Genomic DNA, 22151 nt, shown 5'->3' on the forward strand with positions numbered 1-22151 from the left:
CTTATTTTGGGTCTTGTTCCTTCTATGTTTCCCAATAGAAATAAATCTGGCTTTAATGGAAATGGTGTACCTGGAATTTGTTCCAAAAAGTTTTGTAAGTCCCCCCAGAAAAGTTTTACCTTAGGACATGACCAAGTTGAATGCAAAAAAGTGCCTATCTCATCACCACCCCAAATGCATTGATCTGATAATCATTCTACTCATTTTCTGTGGTGTTAAATATAGCTGATGTAAAAAAATTATATTGACCTTGTCTATATCTTACATTAATAGTGTTTATGATGTTATCCTGACCATCCTTGCTCATTAATTGTAATATTCAGATCCAATTCCCATTTCTGTCTGGATTTATGCACTCCCTGTTTAATAGTTCATTTTTGCAATAAAAGATATATTGCAGAAATAATTTTTTTGGTATTTCCTATCCTAATAAGTTTCCACCTTGGATAATCATATTTCTGGACCTAATTTGTCCTTTGAATATGCTGTCAATTGGAAATAACAGAACAAAATGTTACTAGGTATTCCCTTTTTCAATTTCTTGATCAACTTTGCTGAATTCCAAAATTTTATCATTGCACAGCTTTACTAGTTATTTGAGGAACTTTGTAAACCTTTTCCTTTGATCTAATTTTTTAAAAATTCTCTGGTTAGACCTGCACTATTTTCTTTTGTTTCAAATGAATATTCATTTATTGCAATATATGCATTATTTAATTAAATATCTGTACTTGCCAAGTACCTGTTCTTGAAACAATGGCAATAAAGTTGAATCTAATTACTGATATACCTTTTAATATGGTTTCTCAATCTGTCATAATAAATTCATGCCTCATACTCCATAATTTGCTTAGATTTAAGAGCTCGTGTTCAAATTAAACTAAATGGTTTTAACTCTTTCTAATTGACTGCAGATGATATACTTACTGAACCTTGTAGAGAAACTCAATTATAAACTTCTCTCTTTCTGCAGCAGAATGATCAATTGTTTATTTGAATACACTTATTTGCCATCAGTCTTCGTAGAAAAAGGCAATGGAAGACCAGGCAGAGAGAAACTGGTCAAAGGTGTTGAAAGAAATTGGCATGAATATTTGATATGGTGTCCATTTGTAGAAAATGATGGTACATGATCTCTTTAATAAGATTGTAAAATTGTGAGAGTGCAGAGAAAATTTACTAGGATGTTGCCAGGACTTGAGGAACTAAGTTACAGGGAAAGATTAAACAGGTTAGGACTTTATTCCCTGGAGCACTAAAGAATGAGGGGAGATTTGATAGAGGTCTACAAAGTTATGAGGGGTTTAGATAGAGTAAATGCAAACAGGCTTTTTCCACTGAGGTTAGGTGAGATACAAACCATGGGACACAGGGTAAGGGTAAAAGGGAACGTTAGGGGGAATTTCTTCATGCAGAGAGTGGTGGGAGTGTGGAATGAGCTGCCAACTGAAGTGGTAAATGCAGCCTCACTTTTAACATTTGAGAAAAATTTGGATAGGTACATGAACAAGAGGGGTATGGAAGGTACAGGTCAGTGGGATTAGATAGAATAATAGTTTGACACAGACCAGAAGGATCAAAGGGCCTGTTTCTGTGCTGTATGTAGTATTCTATGGTTTCTATAATATTTGTATGTGACATTTATTGAGGAAAAATGTCTAAAAGGCTTCAGGAGAGTAATTTTTAAACCATGTAAACACGCAAGTACATTTTGAGAAAGTTACTTAAAGAATTAACCTTCAGCTAGGGAGAAAATTCAATAATTTAAAGCTAAACAGCCAAAGGCAATCCTGGCAATGGTGAATAAATTCAGCCCTACCAAAACTAGTTGGTGTGTGGTGGGGGTCAAGATCTTAGATGCTTATATGATAAAACACATTGTATCCTTCAATTGTCTGTGATTAGTGCCATGGGAAATCCAGTATTGTGCAGCTCATATGGAATCACAACACAGGAAGTTACCAAATGCTTAGATCAGGAGTTCCATCCGACAAGGAAAAAAACAAGAATTTTAAAAAAACCCAGAAATAACAGTATGGTTTTACATATTTGTTAATTACAAATTCAACCTACTCTGCAGGCTTCATCTGGTTCTACAAATTTTGCTTTGAAATGCCTTCCCTAACCTTAATTTTATTGGCGAAATTTGTTTGACAATATTCAAAGCTGTAATGGAGGTTCGTTCTTCTGCTTCAAATTTTAATCAATTGCAACATACAAACTGCCAAAAAAACCTAACTTTGCTGCCAAACAGAATGTTGTGCCTTAAACTTTCAGCACTCCGCTTGTTAGAAGGGAAATCCAATCAGATTCCCACTCTTGATTACTGTAGAAAATCTTTAGTAGATCCATGTCAATGTTGGGCAGAACTCTGTATGTTTCTGACATATATAGCAACTGTAACTAAACAAGGAGTGTATAGTAAAGATGGATTGAGCTAAATAAAAATTAGGAGGACAAAGAATGTGCATAAACATGTCAGACTAGTGTTTGTTTATTTGAAATCTACTTTCTGCAATTTCCTTCATCACTCTAGTAATACAACTCTAACCCCAATCTTAGGCAGATAATTTGTCCCAGGAGTTGTTGTGGGTTCTGACTATTCTCTACAGAATTGATTGAAGTGGCACCAATACTAAGTATTCAAAGCTAGATATGGGTTACTTCTGAAAGAAACTATATCAAATCCAAATACTAAAAATCAGCTAGACCTCTGAAAATGGAGGGTAACAAAAATTTAATAATTTTCATGAATTTTTCACTAAAATTTAAGCTTTTTAAGCTTTTCAGCACGAATACAAGTTGCCTCAAAAGACAACACTAACCCTCAACATAAATATTCTCAGTTGAGCTTCTACTCTATAGTATTTATCTATCAAACAAAATATTATCACAGAAGTGAAACTGGAAGTGATACTCTGAACCTCAGTATGGAAGGAAAGAATCTCCAGCACTCTCAACCCTGTTTAATTGTAGCATTACATCAAGTATTGAGAGAGTCTCCCAAACATTTGTTGTTTTAATAAACTGTAGCACCTACAGGAAAAGACAAATCCAATGTTCTAGTACATTAGCAAGTTGGGGGAAGAATAGAAAAGGCTCAAGATAAATCACTAAACAACAATTAAGAGACTCATTTGGGTTTTAAAACTCTAGATTACAGGAGGTAAGACAGTCTCTAGCAAGCACATTATTCTTCATATTTGTTGGGACAAAAGGGCCAGCATGTAGGACAAAATATTTGAAATATTGGGAAATGCCAATTTGTTCAATTAAACTCATCTCATTTGTAGAAGTTGCTGAAACCATTTCAAATCCAAATACTAAAAATCATCTACCTTTCAAATACAAAGGACCACTCACAGCAATTTCTATGAACATTTCCACAGATTTTACATTTAATCAGTTTCCAGTGGGGATTCAGATCATTTCTAATACTGGACCCATTTAAAGATGGGACTGTTTATCATCTGTTGAAGACTGAAGTTAATATTAAATATAAACTTCAATAAGTTAATGTCGACAAACAAAATTGACAGTGCTACCGCAGGTGTAGACCTGGGGAGAGTGGTGAACAGAGACACATGGAGCCTACAGCCCAGTCCTACTGGCGTTGGCTTCTGTTAAAGCACCATGGGTCTGGCCTAAAGTTGGCGATGCCCATGTTCAGCAATGGCCTTGGGTGGTTGGGGAGACGGGGGTTGGGGCTCAAGACTCTGGGGGAGTAGTGCACCAGTAACAGAGAGAAGCAGAAGAGTCCATCCTAAGAGCGGTGACCACTGTGATGGACCAGCGAAGGGTAGGACACACAAAGATTAGCGTATACAGAGCCGCTGTCATACCCACACTCCTGTTCGGCTCCGAATCATGGGTCCTCTACCGGCATCACCTACGGCTCCTAGAACACTTCCACCAGCGTTGTCTCCGCTCCATCCTCAACATTCATTGGAGCAACTTCATCCCTAACGTCAAAGTACTCGAGATGGCAGAGGCCGACAGCATCGAATCCACACTGCTGAAGATCCAACTGCGCTGGGTAGGTCACGTCTCCAGAATGGAGGACCATCGCCTTCCCAAGATTGTGTTCTATGGCGAGCTCTCCACTGGCCACCGTGACAGAGGTGCACCAAAGAAGAGGTACAAGGACTGCCTAAAGAAATCTCTTGGTGCCTGCCACATTGACCACCGCCAGTGGGCTGATATCGCCTCAAACCGTGCATCTTGGCGCCTCACAGTTCAGCGGGCAGCAACCTCCTTTGAAGAAGACCGCAGAGCCCACCTCACTGACAAAAGACAAAGGAGGAAAAACCCAACACCCAACCCCAACCAACCAATTATCCCCTGCAACCGCTGCCACCGTGTCTGCCTGTCCTGCATCGGACTTGTCAGCCACAAACGAGCCTGCAGCTGACGTGGACATTACCCCTCCATAAATCTTCGTCCGCGAAGCCAAGCCAAAGAGAGAGGACACACACGGGGCGCAAGCTGCGGTGACTTGAGGTCAAAGGATTTGCACCAGAATGTGGGCTACTGGAGACTGGCTTATGTGAATCAAGTATTGGAGCCAGGATTCAAGAGGATGCTGAGGGCAAGGAGGGCTTCTGAAGTGCCCTGGGCATTGAAGGCTTCCTCATCAGCAGCGCTGAAGGCAAATCCACAGACACTCAATGACTATGGGGAGACACTCTTTTGTTTCTCTTTCTCTGACTGCAAAGGGCATCAGGCAACATGAATAATGAATCTTTATCTTATGGCAAACTAAAGGCAATTTCATGTATTACTACAATTCATGTTTTATACATTACATGTAAATAGTATCTGATCTCTGCTGGTAACTTAGTTCACTTTTAACACGGATTGAAGCATGCATATCTTTTAAATCAGATTTTCTGTCTTAAATTAAACATCAATATAATTAGATTACCATCTGAAATTAATTAACCAGAAAAAATTAAATGCTTCAAGATAATTTAAAAAAATTCTAGCACTGCTCATCATATAAGGGGCGGCATAGTTAATGTAGCAGTTAGCACAACATTTTTACAGTGCCAATGACCCAGGTTTGAATCCGGTGCTCTCTGTAAGGAGTTTGTATTTTCTCCCAGTGCCTGCATGCTCTGGTTTGGTCTCACCCTTCAAAATGCACGGGGGTTGTATGTTAATTGGTATGTTAGGGGGCTTGGGCTCGTAGGCTGAAGGGGCCTGTTACTGTGCTGTATATCTAAATTTAAATATGTTGAACTCTGATGTAACCTCAGCATATATTCTTAATTTTGGGTTAGAACCATAGAACACTACAGCACAGAAAATAGGCCATTCAGCCCTTCTAGTTTGTGCCAACCATTATTCCGCTTGTCTAATTGACCTGCTCCTATTCCTTAACCCTCCAGACCTCTCCCATCCATGTATCTATCCAATTTATTCTTAAAACTTAAGATTGAGCCCGCATTCATATCAGATGGAAGCCCATTCCGCACTCCTACCACTCTGAGTGAAGAACTTTCCCCTAATGCTCCCCCTAAATCTTTCCCCTTTTAGCTTAAAATTATTTATCTCCCCCAAATCGGTGGAAAAAGCCAACTTGCATCCACTGTCAATACCTCTCATAATCCTCTATCAAATCTCCCCTCATTCCTCTATGCTCAAAGGAATAAAGTCCTAACCTCTTTAATCTTTCTCTGTAACTCAATTCCTGAAGACACGACAATAGCCTAGTAAATCTTCTTTGCACTTTTTCAAACTTACTGATGTCCTTCCAGAAGTTAGGTGACAAGAACTGCACACAATCTTCTAAATTTGGCCTCACCAGTGTCTTAAATAACTTCAACATAACATCCCAACTCCTATACTCAATACTTTGATTTATAAAGGCTAAGATGCCAAAAGCTTTCAGTAAAATCAGTAAAATCCTGTCGACCTGCGACACCACCTTCAGAGAACAATCCATCTGTATTCCCAGATCTTTTTGCTCCTCTGTACTCCTCGGTATCTTTCCATTTACTGTGTATGTCCTACCTTGGTTTGCCCTTCCAAAATGCAACTTGTCTACATTAAACTCCATATGCCAATTTTTGGCCCATTCTCCCAGTTGGTCCAGATCCCTCTGCAAACTGAAAATCCTCCTTGATCTTGATTTCATTTGCCTGCACTTCCTGATGAGGGCAAGACTATAGGCCTCCACATTGAGAACATTTTATAGGAGCACAATAGAGAGATTGATGAATAGCATTTTTTAAACCATGGGCCTCTTGTAAATAAAATGGAATAAATCCCAGAATATTTATACATATTTAGTTAATAATTATATACATAAAAATATAAAATAACGTGCATGTATTATGGGTGCACCATGATTCAGAGAAAAGCTGTTATGTCTGATTGTGCTTGTACAGTCAGATGATAATAAACTTGAATCTCAAGATCTACACAAAAATAAGTGGGCCAACTACTTTCTGGGGTCTTGAATCTCTTGCTCCATAAACTTGGTGATGAAACACTTTCATTAAATCACTTTATCTACAAATGAATGGTTGACTGATCAATACACAGGAATTTGATGACTTCGTAGTGAATTATTAGCAAATAAAATTGGATTATTTTGTTAGGAGTTTGGAGTTCCTCCACCAATAATAAAGAAAAAACAGGGCAACATATTAAAATAAAATGCTGATATATTCAGCAGATCTGACAGCATCTGTGGCAAAGAAAACAGTTAACATTTCAGATTGAAGATATCTCTATCTGTTTTTACTTCAGATTTCCAGCACTGCAGTCTATTGCTTTTCAAGGCAGCTCAACATTCTGGGTTACTGGGTCTTTAACACGAGAAGCAAATGCAAAAAGTGAAGGTGAATTAAAGGATTATCAAACGAGGTCATTTGTTGAACTAGAATGTAAAAGTGACAATTACATTACCAATTATCAACTACAAAGTGCAGTACGTAAAAGTGCTGAAGAAACTCAGCCCTTTTCCACGCCAACGTCTTTTACTTTCTATGGAATTTTGTGTACTGCAATAGACCCCAGCAGCTGTAGATTTTCTTGTTTATATCGACTACATAGTGTGGCCTGAGGGAAATAGAAGATCAAATCCATAAGCAAAACAAAACACATACGACAGTGTAAGTAAGGGATTTAAATTTGCAATATGGTCAAAAACCAGAAAGTGTGGATCTGAATAAACTGGTTGAAGATTAGCAGCAATACAAGGAAAATCTTTTTCACTGAAAATGTGGCATGGATGTACAACTGCCTGAAAGGATAATAGAGGTAAAACAAATGTCTACATTTAGATTTAAAACACAATGCTGGAGAAACTCAGCAGTCCAAACAGCATACTTTATATAGCAAAGATACAGTGTTTCTACATTTAGAGGACTGAGGTGTACACTTGACATACAGGGATATGGATCTAATGCCATTCAGTGAAATCAGGCAGCGTTAATTTTTTTACAACCACATGGGCATGAAGGGGCGAATGTTTCCTACATCATGAAGTTTCTATGACCTGGTGAGCTTAAGCTGCCTTTTCAAGTCCTTGAATGCAAAATCTTGCCTGCCATTCAGCGTAATGCTGCATGGCTATGAATAATGCATTTTAAAAGATAATACCAAGACTTGGTCTGATTTTTCAGTTAGATACAAAAGATCCTGCACAGTGTATTGAGTTACCTCTCAATCAATATCAAAGAAATACCTGGTCAATTTTCTCTCTCCTAATTGTAGAACTACCACTCTTCATAAACTCGACTGCTTCACATAACACATTCAGCAATTGGCTGCAAATCATTTAAGGAAACACTGGGCACTACATAAAAGCAAATTGTTTATTCCTCTCATTGCTCTCAACTTAGAGGGAGTAATAGTCGTGTTTCAATGAGCTACTACAAGTACTTACTTCAAACAATATTTTTGGCTCTCCACTATAATCTACGAATATGTTTTTGAAACAAAGTACATATATATTTCAATGCAAAACTATACTACTATAAACACAGTTCAACACTGAGGGCTCGATATTACTAATTATGGAAATGGAAGTATCACCCAGCTTCACTAAAACTACCACAAGAAGATTATTTCCATCAAAACTAAAATTACAATTCCGACAGATACGATCCAGGATCTTCCACATCTCAACGTCCATCATCTGAAGAATGCCCTCATTATAGAAAATATCAGGTTGATAGAGAAAAAACCCCACAGGGATCAGTGTTGAAACCCCTTTTATTTATGATATGTAGTATATAAATGATTTGGATGAAAAAGTAGGAGGGTGGATTAGTAAATTTGCCAATGACACAATGATTGGTGGAGTTGTGAACAGTGTAGAGGACAAATCAAATAATATAACAGGATATAGATTAATTACAGACTGGGGCAGATGATGGCAAATATAGAGTAATCTGGACAAGTACAAGGTGTTGCATTTTTGGAGGTCAAATGTTACAGAAATGTCCACAGTTAATGGCAGAATGTCTGGTCTGCCTTTCCGTGCAGCAGAATGCAATATTGAGATAATTGTTTCTGAAAGCATTGTAAATCAATAACAAGCAGTGCATCTTGGTCAGGGCTCATCATGGTATCACTGTAGGAAACCCAGTTTATGTCGTGTGTTGTCATTATTATATTTATATATCCACTACTATACGGAAATTTAAATTGTCATGCTTTAGAGAAGACTGACAGGTATCCAATCATATTTATTAGACCATGGTCCTGGGTCTAATAGTTACCCAACAGATTTTGTTCCCAAAGATTTTCCACTATATTCCAGTAAATTACTAAAACTACATTGCTCTCCAACATTTAAAGGCATATTCATTTTTCATATTGAAAATTATTAGAACACAGTTTTCTTTTTAGCCAATGCCTTCGTTAATGTAACATGTCAAACTGATCTGCCCAGGTACACTTACTAAGATACATAGCAAAGTTGCAGAAGAGCTGTGTTTTTTTAAATAAAGGAATCTAGATGATGCTCTTCTGGAAAATAGTATTTTGAATTCAAAGGATGTGAAGCAGCCAAAATTCTCAGTCTTGGTTACCATTTGATTACAAATGGAGATGCCTGTTGGGCTTTCAAGTCATCACAAGTTACAACACAAGGATGAAGGGCTATCTGATATTCTTCCCCATTACATGTTGAACGAAGAGAACTTGCTTCAAGCTTTGTCAAGTGGATATTGCTTATATACATCTAGAAAATAGCCTACTTTTCTCTGACTTTATCCTTCTGCAAGAATAATTTCAATCACAAATTCACTTCCTTTTTACAGAATGCAAATTACTTCTGTCAATTGGGTACTCTTATTTCACCGCACGTGGAATCAGAGATGGCCAAGATATCAATTATTAACTGATGTTAAAGTGGTGGTAAGCTTTTAGAGAATAAAAATCCAGACGTTTCACTGTAATGTAGCAAATAATTTTGTATGTTACACACATCAGTAAAGAAAAAAGAGATTAAAAACACACAAGATTTTCTTTGTGATGAATTGAGGGAGGGCAAGGAAAAAAAACTCATTTATGGAGAAAATCCAACTTGTAACAGGTATTTTGTTTTTGCAAATAAATATGATAAAGCAGTTTGATTAGTGATAGAAATAATTCAGAACATCAAACAAATGGCTACAGGTTTTCAAACAACGAAGCACAGTGGGACTAGTGGAATGATGTTTTGGCAGAGACTTAAGGCCCGAATAGCCTGTTCTCTGTGCTGTAGTTCTATTTAAAAATAATTTACCTGCAGACCGCAGCATCCAATCGTGTTTAATATGGAAGCATTGTGTACAACGCAATACTGAATTCCTGCTTTTACTGCTCGCAAAACTAGATCACTGTGTGTTGTTGCCCTGCAAGAAAACATTGAATACATTGCTAAATAAAAGCACAAACTGACACTGAACTTAGCTTATAGACTATTTAATTCCTTTAATCAATCTTTTGCCAAAAATCTACTGTTTCCAATTTGTACTGACTGGTCTTCCAATGAGAAAGTCAAGGTACCAGTTGCAGGGTGGAGTTGGGGGTGGGGGGAGGAGTGCAGAGGTCTGGAGGTTGTTACTTCTTGACATATTGCATAGGCATAAAGGAATCTTGAATTCCCCATTGAGCCAGATGCCAAACCATCAGGATTTCCAAATTGTTGGATGGCAGATTATCAGAGTTTTACCGTATTTAGCAATTCTTTTAAAATGAATATTGTGTTAGGTGTGGTTTCTGGCACTCTTGTATTAATAACTGTAAATAGGTGCACCCTTGTTTTCATTCCTAAATCTGTTCTTCATAAAATTCATCCATTGCTCTTTGTTCTTGTATATTCTAAAGTACTGCTTTAAGTAATTTATCACTTCCCTACTAACAAATGTTCTATATATTTCTGTATGGTATCTTTGTGGGAAATAGTTCTTAGCAATCAGGAGATGCAGGACTATTGGTTCAGGTTTTGTCTATTGCAAGTTTAACTAGTTTTCTAAAGACATAACTTAAACATTTTCTCTGAAGCTTGGAAATACAATTGATGTATTATGGTAGTAGGGGAACAAACCTGATAGTGTGCTTTAAATGTCAGATAAGCAAAAGTAAGTGAATTAAAATTTATTTGCTTATTTGTAAAAGTATGAATGGATTGTGCATGGTGATCAGATTTTAAAAATTTCTGGGGATAAATCTGATAAAGAATATTAATCAACTGCATAATTTGTTGCGTGTGTGTTAAAATTGTAATATTGTATTTAATTTTGGTGAGGAGATATCAGAACCAAGTTACTAATAAATGAAAGAGTTGTGAGTGCTGTTATTTTGTATGAATGAAGTGCAGTTATCTATTGAGCACCTGTTCAGGATGTGATTGTAGACCCAATTATAGAAATTAAATTACAATGTTTTACACTGGATGTTTCATAAATTGTGACTAACAGGTGTGCGGTATTAGATTGCGAGTAGCCTATTTTTGAATGACACAAGATTACAGTGCCAGTGATTGGGACCAGGTTTCAAATCCTGTACTGCCTGCAAGGAGTTTGAAAGTTTTCTCCATGTCTGCATGGGTTTCCTCCCACCATTCGAAACATAGTGGTTGTAGTTTAATTGGTTGGCATGGGCTTCTGGTCCAAAATAATCTTTAAATTGTAAAAAAATTAAAATTTATATTGAAACAGTAACTGTCATTTTCATGAACATCTAATCCTAATGGCATAACAGATTTCCAGCTTGTGTATAGTGACAATTGGAAGATTTCTAAAATAAAAGGAAGAAGATAATGGTCTAATTTAAAGTTGGAATAGTTCACTTTTAATTAGAAACCTGATTATCAACACTGGAACTCGCCAAGGACGCATGCTTAGCTCACTGCTCTACTTGTTATACACCCATGACTGTGGCCAGGCACAATTCCAATGCCATCCACAAGTTTGCCGATGACATCACCATTGTTAGTAGAATCACAAACGGCAAAGAAGAAATGAACAGCTCGTTGAATGGTGTAACGACAACAACCTTGCACTTAACAAAAGCAAAACAAAGGTGATGACTGTGGACTTCAGGAGGAAGTCAGGGGAACACAACCCAGTCCTCGGCGAGGGTTCAGTAGTGGAGAGGGTTGAGAACTTCAAATTCCTGGGTATCAACACCTCCGAGGATCTGTCCTGGAATCTGCATGTTGATCCAATCACAAAGAAGGCTCGCCAGCAGCTGTACTTTGTGAGGTGTCTGAGGAGATACAGTATGTCACTGAAGACTCTCGTAAACTTCTATAGGTGTACCACGGAGAGCATTCTGGCTGGTTGCATCACTGGAGGTGTCAACTCTCAGGACAAGAATAAACTTCAGAGGGTTGTTAACTTGGCCTGTGACATCATAGGCTCCATCGAGGACATCTACTTGAGGTGGCGTTTTAAAATAGCAGCCTGTATCCTCAAAGACCCCACCAGCCAGGCCATACCCTCTTCATTCTGCTATTATTGGGGAAAAAGGTACAGGAGTCTAAAGATGAGCACTCAATGGCACAAGGACAGCTTCTTCCCCACTGCCATCAGATTCCTGAATAATCAATGAACCAAAAACATTGCCTTACTATTATTTTTAATAGTAATGTTGTAAAATGGTTATAACATGCATGTTGTTGGCTGAAAGGGGGGGGGGGTGGTTTCCTTTTTTCTTTTTCTTTTTACCATATATATATATATAGTTCATGCTTAGTTTATTCTTATATATGTTACTTATTATCTGTATTTTGAACAAATAAATAAAGTTTAAAAAAACATGCATGTTTGCACTCTGATGTTGTGCAAAACACCAAATTTCATGACTTGTTCATGACAATAAATTCTGATTCTGAATAGTACAAAAAATGTATTACACAAAATTGCCTTCTGCCTGTCCTAATAATTCTTGTGCTCCTTTAACACTCAATGAGTCCCATGCTCCCCAACCAATCACCAAAGCCTGTTCCCCATACTCTATTTCCACAAACTAAGATCCCCGGTCCCATGATCCCTGTCCACTCATAAGGCTCCCTTCCAACAATGAAGCTGAGGAAAAGTTATTATAAAGAAAGTGAATTAAAAATGTTTGAATACTAATAGAAATAATATCGAATAGGCGGAAAAAAAAATCAGCTAGTTTAGCTAAGCATATTATTTTACTGTAGGGGAGATTATTTTGTAATGTTGAAATCTGATCTGAACAAGCTTCTTGAAATGGAAAACATGTGACCAACAGACCAATCCATTCCTGAACATGAAATGATCACTACTTCATTTCATTTTTCTCTCTGCTATCCATGATTACCGTACTCCATTGAACAGATAGCTCCTCTTATTTCAGAGGATGTTCAGAACTGCTCCCAAATGACTAATGGAAATAAGAAATACTGATAATTCTGTTTTTTAAAAAATGATTAAATATGCAACTAATTTCCCTATTTTTTGATTAATTCCTGACATACAGTTAATGACTTACCCAAAAGGATCACCAACCACAAGAAAGGCAACATCATTATCGGCAGCATCCCTTAAAATTTCATCAGCATCTTGTTCAACCATCTCTCTTTCTGCAATGATCAGTTCACGGCCATAAAACTCCTCCTAAAAATAAAAGAGCATTATTAAATTTAGCTCTGATTTCCTCATTCAGATGGCTCAATACACAATGGTAAGTGAAAAGGCCCATGCTTAGGCATCAGTCTAGACTCTTATTTTGTTTGTCAAAGAACCAACCTATTTCACGGAAACAATAACTCAAATGCAAAGCACGAAAATCTGAAGACACCGTGGTTAACACTGCAGTTAACTGGTAACTCAAATGCCCCCAGTTGATAAAGGGGTTTTTTTTCCCCACCAAAACCTCAAAGTCAGGATTTATTGTCCTGAAAATCATAGAGCAAACATTCAAATTATAAAACCATCTTATGACATTACTATTTCAAATAAAATAAAAATAACAATCATAATAAAAGAAAGGCAGTGCCTTTGGTTCATTGATTATTCAAGAATCTGATGGCAGCAGGGAAGAAGCTGTCCTTGTTCTGCTGAGTGCTCGTCTTTAGGCTCCTGTACCTTTTCCCCCCAATGGTAGCAGAGTGGGGGGGGGGGGGGTGTCTTTGAGGATAAAAGCTGCCTTTTTAAGACACCACCTCTTGTAGATGTCCTTGATGGAGTGAAGTCTGGTGCCTGTGATGTTATAGGACGAGTTAACAACTGTTGAGTTTATTCTTTTCCTGAGAGATGGCACCTCCTTGCCAGGCAGTGATGCAACCAGCCAGAATGCTCTCCACAGTACACCTGTAGAAGTTTACAAGAGTCTCCAGTGACATACTGAATCGCCTCAGACACCTCACAAAGAACAGCTGCTGGTGAGCCTTCTTCGTGATTGCATCAACAAGGAGGCACCAAGACAGATCCTCAGAGATGTTGACACCCAGGAGTTTGAAGTTCTTGACCCTCTCCACTACTGAGCCCTCGTTCCCCTGACTTCCTCCTGAAGTCCACAATCATCTCCTTGGTTTTGCTGATGTTAAGCGCAAGTTGTTGTTGTTACACCATCCAACGAGCTGATCTATCTCCTTCCTGTCCACTTACTCATTGTCGTTTATGATTCTCCTGTGGTGTCATTGACAAACTTTTAGATGGCATTGGAATTGTACCTGTGTTGATGATCACTGAGATGTTGTTTCCAATTCGTACCGACTGTGGTCTTCCAATGAGAAAGTAGAGGACCCAGTTGCAGAGTGGGGTACAGAGGCCGAGAGTTTGTAGCTTTCTTGACCAGCACTGAGGGTATAATGGTATTGAAGGCCGAGCTGTAGTCAATGAAGAGCAGCTGTATGTATGAATTTGTTGATTTCGAGGTGATCCAGAGCCGAGTGAAGAGCCAGTGATATTGTATCTGCTGTGGAGCGATTGTGACGATAGGCCAATTGCAGTGGGTCCAGAATTTTACTTAAGTACTTGGTAATTCTGGCCATACCAGCCTCTCAAAGCATTTAATCAGAGTAGAACTTAGTGCTACTGGGCAATAGTCGTTGAGGCAGCCCATGATACTTTTTTTGGGTACTAGGATGATTGATGCCCTTTTGAAGCCAGTGGGAACCTCTGACTGCCACAATGAGAGGTTAAAAACATCCATGAACACTCTGGCTAGTTGGATGGCAGATATTTTCAGTACCCTGCCAGGTACACCATCAGGTCCTGATGCCTTGCAAGGATTCACCTCTTGAATGATACTTTGGCATTGCCCCCAGAGAAAGAAATTATAGGGTCCTCAACCTTTTCAGGGATTCTAGTATGCATTGTTTGGTTCTTCTCAAAGCTCATTGGGTAGTGAGACATCGCAGCCATCTATAGTGCTTGTCTTCGCTTTGTAGGCTTTAATGGCCTGCACTCCTTGCCATAGCTGGTGTGTATCTGTCTCTAGTGTCCTCCAGAAATGCCACACTGCTTCAGAGATGGCCTCCCGTGGGTCATAGCTGGACTTGTAAAGATCTCAATCACTGGCCTTAAATGCCTTTGTTCTTGCCCTCAGCAGGTTGCAAATTCTGTGATTCATCCAGGGCTTCTGGTTGAGGAACATCACTATTTGCGCGTGGGCACACTCTCATCCACGCAGGTCTTGAACTCGGTGACAATATTGCATATTCATTCAAGTCTGTGGATGAGTTCTTGAATATGTTCCAGCGCACTGATTCAAAGCTGTCCTCCTGCAGACACTCCTCCACCTCCCACGACCATACTTTCGCCGTCTTCACCACTGGTACCATGGCCTTCTGTCTCTGCTTGTACACTGGGGGTAGAAGAACAGTCATGTGATCAAACATTCTGAAGTGTGGTCGTGGTTTAGCTCAGTATGCATTTTTCATGGTAGTGCACCAGTGGTTGAGTGTGTTGGTTCCCCTGGTCTCGCATGTGATGTGTTGGTGGTTGTTTGTCAGAAACTTCTTCAGGATGGCCTGATTGAAGTCTCCCACATTGGAATGTGCTGTCTCATGGCTGTTTATCACAGTACTCAGTCCCTCCAGTGCCATCCTGATATTAGCCTGGGGTGGGGGTGCGGCCAGGATGATGGTGGTGAACTCCCTCGGCAGGTGGAGTGGGCAACATTTGATCGGCAGATGTTCCAGGTCAGGGAGCAGGACTGGGACATGACAATCACATCTGTAAACCACGATGAATTGATGATGACACTAATGCCACCTCCCCTGCAGTGCCATGTCCTGAATGTCCGCGTTAGCCATGTTTTCATAAAGCAGATCACGCAGCACTCCCGGTTGTTTCCCTGATGCTGAACTATGGCTTGGAGTTCATCAAGTTTGTTCTCCAAGGGGGCGTGGTCCTGCTAAGGGGCTGTGCAAAAGTGCAAAACTAGGGTTTCAGAGGTCAAGGGAAAGATGGAAGGTGGACTTGAGTGTAGTGATTTCAGAAGCTGGTCAGATTGGTGTAAAGACAGCATGACCAATTAAAATGCAAGATATGGATTGGTTCAGTATATATTTTTTTATATCTTACCCCACAAAAGTTACACAGATCAAAAGCCAAAATATCAGAGATGTGTTTCAGATGTGAGATTGAGAAAGGAACTTTTCTACATGCCCCTTGGTCGTGCATGAAGGTGAGGTCATTTTGGCAAGAAATCGCAGAAAAATTAACCAGGATAACGGGAGTGGACTTCACGGGCAACCTGGAGCTATATCTACTAGGTAATTTCATGGAAATGAGCAACACATTGACGAAATCTAATTTATAAAAATAGCACTGGCAGTAGTGAAAAAGTGTTTCGTGATCACTTGGAAGTCAGATTCCTCTCTACTTATAGCACGATGGGCTGTAGAAATGAACAGCTGAAAACCTATGGAAAAAAAATCATACAACTTAAAGAACACGTATGACACTTGTTCATAAAAGTAACTATTATACATGTAGTTTCCCCAATTGTACTCTATATACAATATTTAAAATGTAAGTAAGCTCTGACAGTGAACGTATCTGTATGTGTATGGTTGGGGGGGAGAATGGGAGGGACTGTTTTCTTTTTGTTTGCTGTGTTTGTAAGAAAAAGTTTAATATATTGTATATTTAAAATGTTACCATGTATATTTTTGGAAAAAACAATCAAAAATAAAATATTCAGAAAAGTTTGTTCTCCGAGGACTATATGTTGGCCAGGAGGATGGTAAGAAGTGCAAACCTCAGGTCCCCACATCTCAGGTTGACCCGTAGCTCCCCCCCCCCCCCCACCCAACCCCAACATCCACATGGTTGGGTCTTCTTTTCCTGGATCATGGGTCTGCTGCTGGAGCGGTTGTTGTACCTGCTGGAGCGGTTGTTGTACCTGCTGGAGCGGTTGTTGTACCTGCTGGAGCGGTTGTTGTACCTGCTGGAGCGGTTGTTGTACCTGCTGGAGCGGTTGTTGTACCTGCTGGAGCGGTTGTTGTACCTGCTGGAGCGGTTGTTGTACCTGCTGGAGCGGTTGTTGTACCTGCTGGAGCGGTTGTTGTACCTGCTGGAGCGGTTGTTGTACCTGCTGGAGCGGTTGTTGTACCTGCTGGAGCGGTTGTTGTACCTGCTGGAGCGGTTGTTGTACCTGCTGGAGCGGTTGTTGTACCTGCTGGAGCGGTTGTTGTACCTGCTGGAGCGGTTGTTGTACCTGCTGGAGCGGTTGTTGTACCTGCTGGAGCGGTTGTTGTACCTGCTGGAGCGGTTGTTGTACCTGCTGGAGCGGTTGTTGTACCTGCTGGAGCGGTTGTTGTACCTGCTGGAGCGGTTGTTGTACCTGCTGGAGCGGTTGTTGTACCTGCTGGAGCGGTTGTTGTACCTGCTGGAGCGGTTGTTGTACCTGCTGGAGCGGTTGTTGTACCTGCTGGAGCGGTTGTTGTACCTGCTGGAGCGGTTGTTGTACCTGCTGGAGCGGTTGTTGTACCTGCTGGAGCGGTTGTTGTACCTGCTGGAGCGGTTGTTGTACCTGCTGGAGCGGTTGTTGTACCTGCTGGAGCGGTTGTTGTACCTGCTGGAGCGGTTGTTGTACCTGCTGGAGCGGTTGTTGTACCTGCTGGAGCGGTTGTTGTACCTGCTGGAGCGGTTGTTGTACCTGCTGGAGCGGTTGTTGTACCTGCTGGAGCGGTTGTTGTACCTGCTGGAGCGGTTGTTGTACCTGCTGGAGCGGTTGTTGTACCTGCTGGAGCGGTTGTTGTACCTGCTGGAGCGGTTGTTGTACCTGCTGGAGCGGTTGTTGTACCTGCTGGAGCGGTTGTTGTACCTGCTGGAGCGGTTGTTGTACCTGCTGGAGCGGTTGTTGTACCTGCTGGAGCGGTTGTTGTACCTGCTGGAGCGGTTGTTGTACCTGCTGGAGCGGTTGTTGTACCTGCTGGAGCGGTTGTTGTACCTGCTGGAGCGGTTGTTGTACCTGCTGGAGCGGTTGTTGTACCTGCTGGAGCGGTTGTTGTACCTGCTGGAGCGGTTGTTGTACCTGCTGGAGCGGTTGTTGTACCTGCTGGAGCGGTTGTTGTACCTGCTGGAGCGGTTGTTGTACCTGCTGGAGCGGTTGTTGTACCTGCTGGAGCGGTTGTTGTACCTGCTGGAGCGGTTGTTGTACCTGCTGGAGCGGTTGTTGTACCTGCTGGAGCGGTTGTTGTACCTGCTGGAGCGGTTGTTGTACCTGCTGGAGCGGTTGTTGTACCTGCTGGAGCGGTTGTTGTACCTGCTGGAGCGGTTGTTGTACCTGCTGGAGCGGTTGTTGTACCTGCTGGAGCGGTTGTTGTACCTGCTGGAGCGGTTGTTGTACCTGCTGGAGCGGTTGTTGTACCTGCTGGAGCGGTTGTTGTACCTGCTGGAGCGGTTGTTGTACCTGCTGGAGCGGTTGTTGTACCTGCTGGAGCGGTTGTTGTACCTGCTGGAGCGGTTGTTGTACCTGCTGGAGCGGTTGTTGTACCTGCTGGAGCGGTTGTTGTACCTGCTGGAGCGGTTGTTGTACCTGCTGGAGCGGTTGTTGTACCTGCTGGAGCGGTTGTTGTACCTGCTGGAGCGGTTGTTGTACCTGCTGGAGCGGTTGTTGTACCTGCTGGAGCGGTTGTTGTACCTGCTGGAGCGGTTGTTGTACCTGCTGGAGCGGTTGTTGTACCTGCTGGAGCGGTTGTTGTACCTGCTGGAGCGGTTGTTGTACCTGCTGGAGCGGTTGTTGTATCTGCTGGAGCGGTTGTTGTACCTGCTGGAGCGGTTGTTGTACCTGCTGGAGCGGTTGTTGTACCTGCTGGAGCGGTTGTTGTACCTGCTGGAGCGGTTTAAAACTCCCGCAAGTTAGACTTGTGTGAGCTGTTTAAAGGTCCCTCTGCCAAACGGAGATTTCTGATTCTAGCAACTCTGCCAATTCTAAGCAATCTTAGAACCTCCATGCTGTCAGATAACTTTGATTTTATGTTTCTCATTTTATTTATTTTTTGTTTGATTTTTAGGAGTTCTGAACAGGAATATTTGATTATTTCTGTCAGAGCTGCTCGCAAAGAGTCGCTGCTGTAAGGTGCCATTTCCTTAAAATGCAGCTTGGATGTTACATTGAGAAAAGGAAACAGGAATTCTGATCTGGCAGAGACGGATGCGAATTGAAACTTCAATCAACCTATTTTACACTAGTAAGATAACATTGGGATAATAGAAACAATTTTTAAAAAAATCACATTTAACCTGGCTACTGAAACTTAGCAAGGAAATCAAATTAAATCCCTTTACAATTTAATGGTGCAGGATTTGCTTACATATCTGAGCTGCATATAAAGCTTGAAAAGATAATTTATACTAAGTGGTTGTTTCCAAAGTAGGTAGGGCAATAGATATTTAGCAAAGCACTTGACAAGGAAGGCTGAAGCAGAAGATTAAATATCATGGGATCCACAGTGAGTTAGCAAATTGGATCCAAACTGGCTTGGCCACGGAAATCAGAATTTAGTAGAAAGGTGCTTTTATGATTGCAGGTCTGTGATCAGTAGGTGTTGAGCAAGGATTCGTGCTGAAATTTCTGTTGTTTGTAACACATGTTAAAGTTTGGATGAAAATGTAGGTGACCTGATTAGTTAGCTTGCAGGTGACACAAACTGGTGGAGCTGTGAACAACGAGAAAGGTTGTCAAAGGATTCAGTAGTTTATAGATCAGTTGGAAAATCTGACGGTGAAGTGGCAGATTATGTTTAATCCAGACATGTGTGAGATGATGCATTTTGGAGAGGTCAAATAAAAAAAAAAGTATAAATTGTTGGACCTTCAGGAGCATTGATGTATAGAATGATATAGCTCCATGAAAGTTGCTTGTGAGGTAAAGAAGCATACTTGCCTTGATTAGACATGACAAGTTAAGAATATTGTAATTTTGAAAACTTTGAGGAGTACTCTATAGGAAGGATGTAGAGGCTTTGGAGAGGGTGCAGAGATCCAGGATTACTTTCTCTGAAGGGTCAAAGGCTGAGATAGAAGTGTATAAAAGTATTAGAGATATAGGAAAGGCAGATTCTCAGTCTTTTTCATTGGGTGTAAATGACAAACAGTAGAGGGCATAGTTTTTTTTAAAAAATCCATAGGGTGGTAGGTGCCTGGAACATAGTCAGGAGAGGCGACAGAAGCAGATATAATAGCAATGCTTAAGAGGCATTTAGACAGATGTGTGAATAAGCAGAGTATAGAAGGATATGATTGTGTGCAGGCAGATGGGATTAGTTTAGATTGGCATCATGGTCAGCATAGACATGGTGGACCAAAAGGTCTGTTTGTGTACTGTACTGTTCTACGTTCTATTTTCTATAACAAAGCCTGGCAAATGTTCGACAAGATACCTGACCTTTCAAAACAAAAATGACAAAGGTAGTCTTGTAGTTATTTCTTTAAAAAAAATACTTGAATTGTCTGGCATTTTAAACAATTTAAAGAAAACAACATTCTAAAGCTATTAAATAATATAATACATTCCCAGTTAATAGTAACAGATTTTTTAAAAATTGGTTTAATTTCATAGTCATATCAACAGTATAATTATTCTCTCAAAGAAATAATGCACGCATTGCCTAGAAAGGAATTGCACTAAAAACACTTTGTCACCCTTTATATTCAAAGCAACAAGTTTTTTTAAAATATAACAATGCTAAAGTTAAGAGCAATTGCAATATTAAAGGTGAAATTTTTTTTTAAATCCTTGAAATTGAGACAAAATATTAACAAATGCAGCATCAAAGTCGAAAAGAATTGATCTTTGCATCAGCTAGTTACATTTCACACAAAGACAGTTGAATTTTTGGGTGACCATTGACAACAGTCTCAGGACACCACTGCACAAGTACCTAAAGGAAAAATATTAATCTATTAATCTAAATAATATTCAATGCTTTAACAATAATCCTTCAATAAAAGATCCAAAACATGTACAGAGGATGTTCTTTCCCTTTCTGGCAGCCATTGATCTTAGCTCTCCCTAACTGCTTGATCATGGGTCCACCATAGGCCATTAATGTGACGTTTGCTGTATCCAATACAGTGTCTTTTGGATACCCTTTTATTATGTTCTCTGGGAACATCTGGCAGTAGAGTCTGAGTGGAAGGTCATTGCTTTGTGATCCAGTATCCAGCTTCACCTTTAGGTTAAATATCGTAGTCTTGTTTTGGATTGTCCTCTGTATTTGGATCCTTGTGTGCAACTCACTTCCTTCTTTCATGTCACCCGACATCTTGTGAGGGTGTATGGATTCTGTCCAGTATCTGAGTGTTGGAATCCTCATTGTTATTTCCTTTTATGTGGTGGATCTTTTCCTTGTCTTTTTTTCCCCCCCACTGGTATTACTGTTTTCTTCATACCAGATTTGCACATCTTCGCGCAGTAGTTTGCTTTACCACAGGCTCTACATTCAAATGCAGGGCATTTGTTTTGTTTGTTGAAGGGGTGTTGTTTGCCACACTTCCTGCAGGTATTAGGGGGGTTTGCACTTTTCTGATTGTGTTCTATATAACAGCAACCCTTCCTTCTCTTTGCTCTGAGTGGGTCTGCATAGATAGAGATTTCATTTGTGTCCTCGTGGCTTCAAAGGCTCTGGCTGTGTCTATTAGTTTCAACCAGCTTCAAGCTATCCTTCCCTATAAAAGACTTTTGCACCTCAGGATGGACACTCCCTCATATTAGTTGTTCAATTAATCTTTCCTCCACATCTTAAATCTGAATTTTGCAGCAACAATTTTTAGTTTAGTGAGGAAGTTATCAACAGTTTCATCAGTCTCTTGAATTAAGCCTCGAAATTCATAGTGTTTAATTCTGTGATTAGACTTGGGTTCAAGGTAAGAAGCAAACTTTGTAAATGTCTGCTCTGGATCATTTTTCTCCACCTCTGCTATTAAATGTCAAGGCCTTGCTTCCCTGTCCAGAGACGTACATAATTGATCTTCTCTTCTCCTCTGCTGTTGCATTTTAAAAAATAGCTTGTAAATGCTAAATTGCACTTCTGCTGAAACTTTTTAAAACAATTCAACAATGTCTTCAGCCTCCCTGGTCCATCACTGGGTGAACTGCTGTTGCTCCAGCCATTTTTTTCAGTAATATTTTTTCACTTCTTCCCCTTCGTATTTCAGTGACTTACAATCAATTGTATGGCTTTATTCTTGTTCTTTTATACCACTGCCACCATGTTATGT

General features: G+C 40.2%; 1 protein-coding gene across 1 annotated transcript in view; it reads right to left on the bottom strand.

Annotated features, from left to right (window-relative positions):
- Window positions 1-22151, bottom strand: part of dph5 (diphthamide biosynthesis 5) — a 43084-nt gene that overhangs the window by 18271 nt on the left and 2662 nt on the right. Inside the window, exons 2-3 of the mRNA XM_069938018.1 lie at window positions 12964-13088; window positions 9746-9854 (exon numbers count right to left, since the gene is read on the bottom strand). Of these exons, the coding sequence (XP_069794119.1) occupies window positions 9746-9854; window positions 12964-13088 (234 nt within the window). The remainder of the gene's footprint in view (window positions 1-9745; window positions 9855-12963; window positions 13089-22151) is intronic.

The sequence above is a fragment of the Narcine bancroftii genome, chromosome 5 (genome assembly GCF_036971445.1).
Source record: "Narcine bancroftii isolate sNarBan1 chromosome 5, sNarBan1.hap1, whole genome shotgun sequence".
NCBI classification, from domain to species: Eukaryota; Metazoa; Chordata; class Chondrichthyes; order Torpediniformes; family Narcinidae; genus Narcine; species Narcine bancroftii.